We start from the raw sequence: 10,392 nt of genomic DNA on the forward strand, positions 1-10,392 counted from the left end.
CATGACTTGGCTGATGCCTAACTCTCCACTTGTCCCATCATATAACTCCCTTTGCTCACAATGTTCCAACAGGCTTCCTTCTCATTTCTCAGAACCACCAAGCCTTCCTCTGCTTGCTGCTGTTCTACTAGCTGAGCTCTCCACCTACGTTCTTCTCCTAATTCTTCAATTGGCTGTTTCATTCTCATCTCAAACAACCCACAGATCATCTCACAGAGGCTTTCCCTAACAACTCTACTAAAGAGGTTCTCTCTATAATTATTCTCTCTCACCTTTCCCATTTCCTTATTAGCAATGATCAGTCTATAATTTCTTCTCTTTTTCTTTAGTTGTTTTTCCTTACCTCCCCAGTGACTTGCCTAACTTGCTCACTGGTATATGCTTGGCACTGAGTAAGAAGTCAAGAAACATTTGTTGCACTAAATAATTAATGCCTGCAGAGCTGAAGTTCTTTCATCATCCCCAGTATTAATGTTATGAATATCATCTCTCCCTTCTAAGTGACTGGGCATTCCGCTATAACATCACATCTATTCCCCTCATCTTTAATTCATCCCCAAGTATTCTCCAGCTGACTTTACTCTTTTAAAAAAAGAGAGAGGGGGAGAGAGAGAGAGAGAGAGAGAGAGAGAGAGAGAGAGAGTCTCACTCTGTTGCCCCGGCTGGAGCACAATGGCATGATCATGACTTACCACAGCCTCCAACTCCAGGGCTCAAGTGATCCTCCTGCCTCAGCCTCCCCAGTAGCTAGGAATACAGGTGCACATCACCATGCCTGGCTGATTTTTACTTTGTACAGATGAAGGGTCACTATGTTGCCCAGGCTGGTCTTAAACTTTTGGCCTCAAGCAATCTTCCCACCTCAGCCTTCCAAAGTGCTGGGATTACAGGCGTGAGCCACCACACCCTGCCTGATTTCACTCTTAACAAATGGTTGTTTGTTTCTTAAGAAACTAACAACCGGCCGGGCGTGGTGGCTCAAGCCTGTAATCCCAGCACTTTGGGAGGCCGAGACGGGCGGATCACGAGGTCAGGAGATCGAGACCATCCTGGCTAACACGGTGAAACCCCGTCTCTACTAAAAACTACAAAAAACTAGCCGGGCGACGTGGCAGCGCCTGTAGTCCCAGCTACTCGGGAGGCTGAGACAGGAGAATGGCGAGAACCCGGGAGGCGGAGCTTGCAGTGACCTGAGATCCGGCCACAGCACTCCAGCCTGGGTGACAGAGCGAGACTCCGTCTCCAAAAAAAAAAAAAAACAAAAACAAAAAAAAAAACAAGAAACTAACAACCAAACTAACAAACAAACAAATGTTTGTTTGTTTGTCCTAGAAACTAGTTCATCCTGTCCTCTATCTTCCTGGACTAGGATTTTTTTAGAGAGCCAATAACAACTTCACACCAATATTCTATTCTAAAAGGAACTCCGACATCATAACTAAGGCAGCTCTAGGGGCTTAGCCTGAACTTCCTTTAGCCAAAGCATCTTTTGGGATCTGAAACAGCCAATTCTACCATCTTCATACCCATGTCACCTTGATCATCACCCTAAACTGGAGCCCCTTCCAGCCTTGTCTATCCCCTAATCTCTCCCAACATCTCCTATAATGACCTCTCAGTACTCCACCTATGAAGAGAGAAATGAAATACATTTTTTGATGTGAGAATTTATTTTTTTTAAACTTCAAAACTACACGTACATGATCATGTGGTCGCTTCAAACACTGGAAAGAGGAGACTGTGGTCTCCTCTTCTCACATAGGAAAAAATACGAATGAAATGTCAAAGTATTGGTTAAAGTATTGAAAACAAAATAAAAATACTCTACTCCTATTTTTTTAAATCCCCCTACTATCTCTCGATAAAAGTTTCTTCTCTGGATGGGGAGGAAAAAAAAGGTCAAAAGAGATGAATTTGAATACAAAAGTTAACAAAAGTTTCCAAGTATCTCTAATACACTTAATTTTCTCCATCAGCATTAAAACATCCTTTCTTGTCTGGCCTTTTACCTTACCCAGCAAGGCCTGCACACATAAAGTTTATATCAAGCAGCAGATGGACTCTGTTTCTTTGCCTATGAAAATCTTATTTACAGTGTTGTATATTTCACACGGTGACCTCATATCTGGAACCCATTCCTTTCCCCATCTGCAAAGAACAACTGTTCTCATATGTGGGGGGGGAGGCCCTGGCTGCAGAGTCCCATGATGTCACAGGCCAGAAGGAATCACTTACAAACTACTGGGAATTAGAGTTGTTATACTGATCAGATTTTTGTTTTTGTTTTATTTGTAAAATATCAGCAACGATATTTTATTTGCAAAGTATCAGCAACGAGTGGTTTCAAAAGCGAAAACTAAAAGGGAGCTGAAGCTAATACCATTGCAGAACGCTGTCTCTAGATAGGTATAAATCTATAGCCAAAATTCTAGGCTAGTTTTCTTTCAAGTTCTAACTACTGACGTTCCCCCAACTCTTCTTCAAAAGACAGTATCTGGATCCTTTATTCAGTCAATAAGTAAATATTTATTCAGTATAAATGTATTAAGCATCAGTCAAATGCCAGGCACTGAGCTAACTTCTGGAATAAGACATGACCCTGCCATCAAGGACATGAACAGTCTATTTGGGGGAAACATAAAAGCCAAGAAATGGTGGTAAGTTTAGAATAAAGGGAAAACAAAAAAGTCAACTACAGGAAAGCACTAACAGCCAACTCTACTTGGAGAATTAAAATGAGGCTTCTCAAAGTGGGTAACATTTAGGCAGGGACTTAAAAGGTAAGCACCATTACATCAAGACAGCAGGGAGAAAGCATTCCGAGCACCAGGAACAGCATGCACAAAGTCACAGAGACATCAAGGAGCACAGTTTTTAAAGGAAAAGACTGGAAGCTCAGGGTGAATGGAGGAGAGTGTTCCTGGAGGAGAGTGCAAGAGGATGAGAATGGAAAGGCACAATGGGTCCTCCTACGTGAAACAGGAGGAGGGCCAAGAAGCTTACAGATAAAATGGTGTTCGGGATATGGGCTGAACGATGAAGAGCAAATGAATGGATTAATGAATGGACTAACATGCAAATGCAGCTTCATCTCTCCTAAGAGAGGCCATGTCAAATAAATCCAGGGACAGCTTTAAAAAAAGAAACACCAATAGGGCTGGGAGTGGTGGCTCATGACTGTAATCTCAGCACTTTGGGAGGTTAAGGCAGGAGGATCACTTGAGATCAGGTCAGCCTGGCCAACATGGTGAAACGCCATCTCTACTAAAAATACAAAAATTGGGGGACACCCCCTTCCCCCCAGTTGGGTCTTAGTCCTTTTAATTCTTGGAATCACTTTTGGGGCACCAAAGACCCTGGAGCCGCACAGCGGGGTCCTGGGGGAGCTATAGAGTGGGGTCCTCGGGGCACTTAATGGGATTTGGGGGGTTCCATTGAAATGTTGCTGGGAGCTCAACTGGAATCTAAAAGTTCTTTCGGAAGGTGAAGGCCAGGCCCTCCGTGGGGGAGAAGCAGCAGACATCCAGCTGAACAGCTTCAGTTTCTACACCAACGGCTCCCTGGAGGTGGGGTTGAGCCTCCTGCGGCTGGGCCTCCAGGAAGCAGAAGAGAAGTCCCTGCTGGTGGGGTTCAGTCTCAGCCGGGTTCGATCTGGCAGAGTTCACTCCTATTCAACCCGGGATTTCCAGGACTACCCTCTCCAGAAAAACAGTAGCAGCTTCCTGGTCCGGTTCCTCATCAACACCAAGGATCTGAAGATCCTTGGAAGTATGGAGAGCGGAAGTTGTTTATCTTTCCCGGGCTCCTCCCCAAAGCACCCTCCGAACCAGGGCTCCCAAAGCAACAGGCCACAGTCCCCCGCAAGGTGGATGGCAGAGGGACCTCTGCAGCCAGCAAGCCCAAGTCAACACCTGCAGTGCCTCAGGGTCCTAGCGGGAAGGACAGGAGCTGGTGTTGGGCCCGAGCCACCTCAACAACTCCTACAACTTCAGTTTCCACGGGTGATCGGCTCTCAGGCGGAAGAAGGCCAGTACAGCCTGAACTTCCACAACTGCAACAATTCAGTGCCAGGAAAGGAGCATCCATTTGACATGACGGTGATGATCCAGGAGAAGAACCCCGATGGCTTCCTGTCGGCGGCGGAGATGCCTTCTTTCAAGCTCTACATAGTCATGTCCGCCTGCTTCCTGGCCGCCGGCATCTTCTGGGTGTCCATCCTCCGCAGGAACATGTACAGCGTCTTCAAGATCCACTGGCTCATGGCGGCCTTGGCCTTCACCAAGAGCATCTCTCTCCTCTTTCATAGTATCAACTACTACTTCATCAACAGTCAGAGCCACTCCATCGAAGGCCTTGCCGTCATGTACTACATCACACACCTGCTGAAGGGTGCCCTTCTCTTCATCACCATCGCCCTGATCGGCTCAGGTTGGGCCTTCATCAAGTACGTCCTGTCGGAGAAGAAGGTCTTTGGGATCGTGATCCCCATGCAGGCCCTGGCCAACGTGGCCTACATCAGCATCGAGTCCCGCGAGGAGGGCGCCAGTGACTGTGCTGTGGAAGGAGATTTTGTTCCTGATGGATCTCATCTGCTGCGGCGCCATCCTGTTTCCCGCAGTCTGGTCCATCTGGTATCTCCAGGACATGTCTGGCACAGACAGGAAGGTGGCGGTGAACATGGCCAAGCTGAAGCTGTTCCAGCATTACTATGTCATGGTCATCTGCTACATCTACTTCACCCGCATCATCGCCATCCTGTGGCAGGTGGCTGTCCCCTTTCAGTGGCAGTGGCTGTACCAGCTCTTGGTGGAGGGCTCCACCCTGGCCTTCTTCGTGCTCATGGGTTACAAGTTGCAGCCCACAGGGGACAACCCATACCTGCAGCTGCCCCAGGAGGACGAGGAGGATGTTCAGATGGAGCAAGTAATGACCGACTCTCTCCTCTCCAAAGTCAACAAAACAGCCACCGGGCGGGAGCTGTTATGATCACCTCCACATCTCAGACCAAAGGATCCTTCTCCCCCAGCACTTCTCACTCCTGCCCTTCTTCCACAGCGTATGTGGGGAGGTGGAGGGGGTCCATGTGGACCAGGTGCCCAGCTCCCCAGGACCCCGGTTCCCGGACAAGCCCATTTGGAAGAAGAGCCCCTTCCTCCCCCCAAGTAATGGGCAGCCCTGTCCTCACTCCAGGACCACCCCTTCTTCCAGCTATATGTACAATAATGACCAATCTGCTTGGCTAAAAATGTGTGTATATATATATATATATATATACACACATACACATACACACACAAAAAAATTAGCCAGGTATGATGGCATGACTAATTTTTTACTTTCTGTAATCCTAGCTACTTGGGAGGCTGAGACACGAGACTCACTTGAACCCAGGACACAGAGGCTGCAGTGAGCCCAGATTGCACCACTGCACTCCAGCCTGGGCAACAGAGTGAGACCTTCTAAATAAATAAATAAATAAATAACCACCAAGAGTACTCCAAGAATCAGATAAACCAACTCATTTGTTAAAAGACAATTTTCTTTCTTTTTTCCATCGATCATGTGTGCACTTGACCACAGATAAATAGAGAAAGGTAAAGAAAGAAAGGTAAAGGAAGGAAGGAAGGGAGGGAGGGAGGGAGGGAGGGGAGAAAGGAAGAGAGAAGAGAGAAAGAAAGAGAGAGAGAGAGAAAATGAATGACAAAAAGGAAGAGAAGATGATAGTATCCATAAATTGGTTAGATCTTCAGCCAAAAACACAAATACAGAAGCTGGGCTCTCAGAATAAGAGAAAGTGGAACACAGCATTTTCAAGTGAGCCAGGTAGCACATGGCAATATTTCTATACTAATGAAAGCATTATGAAATAGACTTAATTCACAGAATATGTGGCCCTGCCTCCCTCCCCAGCCTACTAACTGCCTGATGGATTATGCCCAAGGAGACCTAAGCTGCCATACTCCATGTTGTTTCACAAGTTCACGTTTTTGTTAGCGCCACTGCCTCTCCATACCTTCCACACACATATCACTCACCTGATAGGCCCAAACTGGTCATCCCTCAATACCTACCACAAGGGTCACCAACTACAGGAAGCCTCTCCAGAACCTCAGCCTACAGAGTTTCCCACTTTCCCCCCAATATTTTGCCATATATTCTGGTCACCCTTTTATCTGAGCACTTGCCACTTTATCCCCAAATCATCTGTTCACATGACTGCCTCCCACCACTGGGCTGCAAGCTGAAGCACAGCAAGGCAATCTTGTCTACCTCCATCTCCAAGGGACCCATGCTGCACACTCCTAACCATAACTGTTCCTGGCTCACAATGGATGCTCAATAAACATCTGTTCAGCCAAACCACTGAACTAGCTTGTAAACACAGTTTGTAAACTATAAAGCACTCAACAAATATGTTGTTTACTGCTTCCTTTCCAACCTCATCCATTTTTCTCCATCATTCAGCATCCACATGCTCCAGAAAAACTGATATTCAATGTTTCATATATCCAAACCCAATTTCTCACTTCTATTGTAGTAGGTCACACTGGTGCCTCCATTTGTAAAGCTCTCTTTTATCTTCACTTACTCAAATTGCACCAATTCATGGCCTGGCTCAAATATGTCACTTCCAATAAAGCATCTCTAGGCAAGCCTAATGGGAAATAGTGGCTCCCTCCTCTCAAATCTCAGAGCACTTTGCCTGTTCCTGTCTTATGGTGCTTATTACCTCTAAATGTACTATAGTTCTAAGAAGAACCTGTTACCTCATCATCTCTGTTATGCCATCATAACAGCCCTGCACCTGATACATCATCACCTCTCTGAAAGCACATAGCACAGAACAGGAAATAGTTTAATAGATTGTTTTGGATTCCACATATTGAGGCAATAGCCTTCCAGTAGATTTTAAGCACCTGGATGAGTGTTCCTCTCTTCAAGCCTTCCGAAACATCCTCCTTGAACATGTAAGTTTCAAATATGCTCTTTTTCTTCCCTCGTGTGGACTTGTTCTTTGACTTTTTGTCACCTGGCGAAGCACCAATGTCATGTGGGCCAGCCACAGTGGACACACCTAGAAACATGAGGCAGCAATCAACTCTTTCCTCAAACATCTGTGTATTTTTAAAACTGGAGATATCATACCTTTTTACCATTATTATTTAAAGAGACCAACAAAAGACTGAAACTCCCTGATGGTGATTTTGAACAATAACAAAAAGGAAAGAGTGGCTAAGAAAACATGAATAAAATATACACAGATGAGACGTGAGTTTTAAATCAGCACAACATGGATGGAACATAATATGAATAATGAGTTCAGTGTTCTTTGCTATTTATATACACAAACTTTTTGAAAATAGAAATTACTAAAAGATTGCCACTTTACTAGAGGAAATTAAACAGTTGTACTTAATACAACAATAAATTAAGATAGCAAGAAACCACATCTAATTCTAGAAAAAATCACACAGGAGAATACTTAACAGGTCACTAAAAGAATTATAGTAGTCCCTAGTCCTAAAAGACACCCTCCACTTCACACCCATTCCACTTTTATTTCAGTTCTCCAGTTATTCAGACAGACTCCATTTTCCTTTTACTACCTCTGGGGGTCCCCAGGGGCCGGAGATTCATTCTGTAGTCAGGATGGCTCGTTATTGGCTCCAAGGTCACTCTTCTCTCCAGATCCAAAGAAACCTCCACTGCTCAGCTCAGAGTTCCCGCCTCAAGCAGCTCTGTTGTCATTCACTGAAACCAAAAAGAGATTGGTAATTGGAGAGCAGTTAAGTTGTAGGCTCCTCTGTCCTCTCAGAAATTTAGTATTTCAATGGCAAAGGCAACATGGTGCCCCTCCTGGGTTCTGGCAGAACATTCTCCAGGGCAGTTAGTCAAACACACCATCTGTCTCAAGTTTCTTTTCAAGGCCTTCACCCTCACAAGTACCACCAGACTGCTTCTTTGGGCCACTTCAACTAAACATCTCCACAAATGGGGCAATGATGTGAAAAATACGGAATCCTGCACTTCTATTCAGCTTGTGAAATGAACAAAAATATAAAGAAATATAGTTTTGAAAAGTGATATAAAGATCCAGAATCTAAAAGTTGTAATGGAATGGTACTAAACTGGGGCTCAATATGTGGCATTTACTAAGTCCAACTCTGGACAAATGATATACCTCTATGAAACCAAGTTAATTCCTTAGAATCCACCAGCAAAACCTAATTCATTATCACAACTTGATGTCCAAAACTATGCAGGGAACCCCAGATGATTCACACCCTTTCAAAACATGGCAATACTATAATTAGACATCTCTTCCCCTACTCTTACCTGCCATCACCTCAAACCAGTTGTCTGATTAGAAGCTCAAACAGCTGTGTCTAAGGAATATAAGAGCAGCTGCCAGGATCAGCAGGCTGGAATGTGGGGCCCCGCAGCTGGCCCCTAGCCTTCCACCTGGATGCTGAACATGTCATCACAACTTCTACTTTCTAGTCTCCGCTGGCCACCAGCCCAGGAGTCAAGTCTATATTTGAAATTTTTGTGGGCAGCCTGAGTTCCCACAAAACGAATCAAGATGTCATTCTGAACACTAGCTTCCATTTCCTCTATATTTCCCACATACATCCTTCACCAAAATGATGTAATTTCTGTTTAAATTGAAATTAATACTAACTCAGCAGCAGAAAAGCAATGGAGACAAAGGATAACAGGCCACTTAGGGCAAGATAAAGAGATTCACAGATAAAGCCAATCCCGTTGCAAAAAGGGAGAGAAAGAGATGGCCTTATATAAACAGCAAGGGAACAGGAAAGGCAGATGGAGGAGTCAAGACTGTCTGAGGGCTTAATACAGAAATGCATTTATGCACTCAGTAATTTCACACATATTTCTTCAAGGCACTACACTAGACAGAATGAAGCATAAGGGGTAAGCACTGTGTTCTTTAAAGTGTGGATAAATGTACAGATGATAGGAAAGAAAGAGTATCTCCAAGTCAGGAAACCTGAGAGTACTTTAGGAAAGATTTTAAAGAACTAAGAGTGTGAGGAAAGCATACTGTTGGCAAAAGGAAATAAAAATAGAGGCGCAAACAGAAAATACAGGCAAGTTCTCACAAAATTAATTCCATTTGGATAGAGTCCAGCCTATATGAAGGGAGGCAGTGGCAAGGAAATTAAAACAAGTTAGAAGGCCTAAAATACTAGGCCAGTTTTTCAAAAGCACTAGGGAGTTTTCAAAGCATGAATGAGCAGAAGAGAAAAACATATTAGAATTGTTTCAGGAAACCTGGTACAGGACTCAGAGTCATCTGGAGTTGACAGATACTAGTAGCAGATGTATCTTAGGAGAAAATCAGAAAAGACAGGTGAAAGGAAAGAAAGACCCAAACTTGAGTTCAGGACACTGAAAAGAAGAGGCCCTTACCATGGTATTACACAGGACAAAGTAGCACCACCTAGCAACCAGGCAGGTCTGGAAGTGAGCAAGGTGGGAGTGGCTGTGTGAGATTTCTAGGTAGGAGACTGGGAGTTGGTAAAGTTAGAGAAGATGATGAATTCTACTTGGAGTATTATACACCTCCACATGGAGCGATCCACCAAATACGTGACAACCGGGAGCAAAAGAGAGAAACTGGCCAGTCATTTGCATAAAGATGGTAACACAGAGAGTTCAAGAACAGATGAGATTGCCAAGAAAGGGTGCGCAGATACAGAGGAGGGCACAGGATAAGGGTGAACAAGCAACATTCCCTTCCCCGTGACGTCATTAACAAGGTCTATTAACCCTATAGAAGTTCTGGGCACTCTTACCTTGACAAAATCTGGGTTAGGGCAACTTTTAGGAAATGTAAAGAAGTAGAAAATATAACAAAGAAGCTAATGAAGATGTAGGAAAAGAACCAACAGAGGCAGGCGTTAAGAAAACAAAGAGAAAAGAGCTCCCAAATGAGGACAGATCCATGATCAGGGTATGCTCCCACTAGTGACTAAGAACACAAATGATGGCAGCTTTGGTTGGGGCAAGGGGTCGGGAGCAAACTGCCAACAACCCAAAAACAAGAGCCGGAATTGAAAATGGGGCACTACATGTCAATCCTGAGTCAGGCAAAAGTTCAAAATGAAGGGGAGCTACTGCTAGGTAAGTGAGATGAGGTGACAGATTTCAATTCCAGTGTTCCTAGGTCAGCTGCATCTGTATCTTTCCTTCACAGCAGTTATCCCAGTCTGTGTGATTAATACCTAACTTGTCTCTCTAGCTCAGGGAGACAAGGAATGTTTGGTTGGGTTTGTCATTGTAACTCTGGTGGCTCCCACAGCACCTAGGATAGAATAGGTGCTCAAAAGCCACTCCATAAATGAAAGGATGAGTTTGTTTTCATGA

The 10,392-nt window shown here is 44.6% G+C and overlaps 1 protein-coding gene and 1 pseudogene across 5 annotated transcripts in view; one reads left to right on the forward strand and one right to left on the reverse strand.

The window, feature by feature from the left end:
• LOC104655173 (DIS3-like exonuclease 2) overlaps positions 1 to 7,753 on the reverse strand; it is a 324,355-nt gene extending 316,602 nt beyond the window's left edge. For all 4 annotated transcript variants that reach the window (XR_004053181.1, XM_030916406.1, XM_030916405.1 and 1 more), the window contains exons 1-2: positions 7,608 to 7,753; positions 6,918 to 7,075 (exon numbers count right to left, since the gene is read on the reverse strand). Coding sequence is in view for 3 of the 4 variants with exons in the window: in XM_030916406.1 (XP_030772266.1) it covers positions 6,918 to 7,075; positions 7,608 to 7,638 (189 nt within the window). In the remaining variant the exon portion in view is untranslated. The remainder of the gene's footprint in view (positions 1 to 6,917; positions 7,076 to 7,607) is intronic.
• Positions 3,398 to 4,986, forward strand: LOC115893207 (annotated as a pseudogene). Its single transcript, XR_004053182.1, has one exon. The product of XR_004053182.1 is annotated as a protein GPR108 pseudogene (transcript).
• Positions 7,754 to 10,392: the final 2,639 nt, after the last annotated feature.

Source organism: Rhinopithecus roxellana, chromosome 14 (genome assembly GCF_007565055.1).
Source record: "Rhinopithecus roxellana isolate Shanxi Qingling chromosome 14, ASM756505v1, whole genome shotgun sequence".
NCBI classification, from domain to species: domain Eukaryota; kingdom Metazoa; phylum Chordata; class Mammalia; order Primates; family Cercopithecidae; genus Rhinopithecus; species Rhinopithecus roxellana.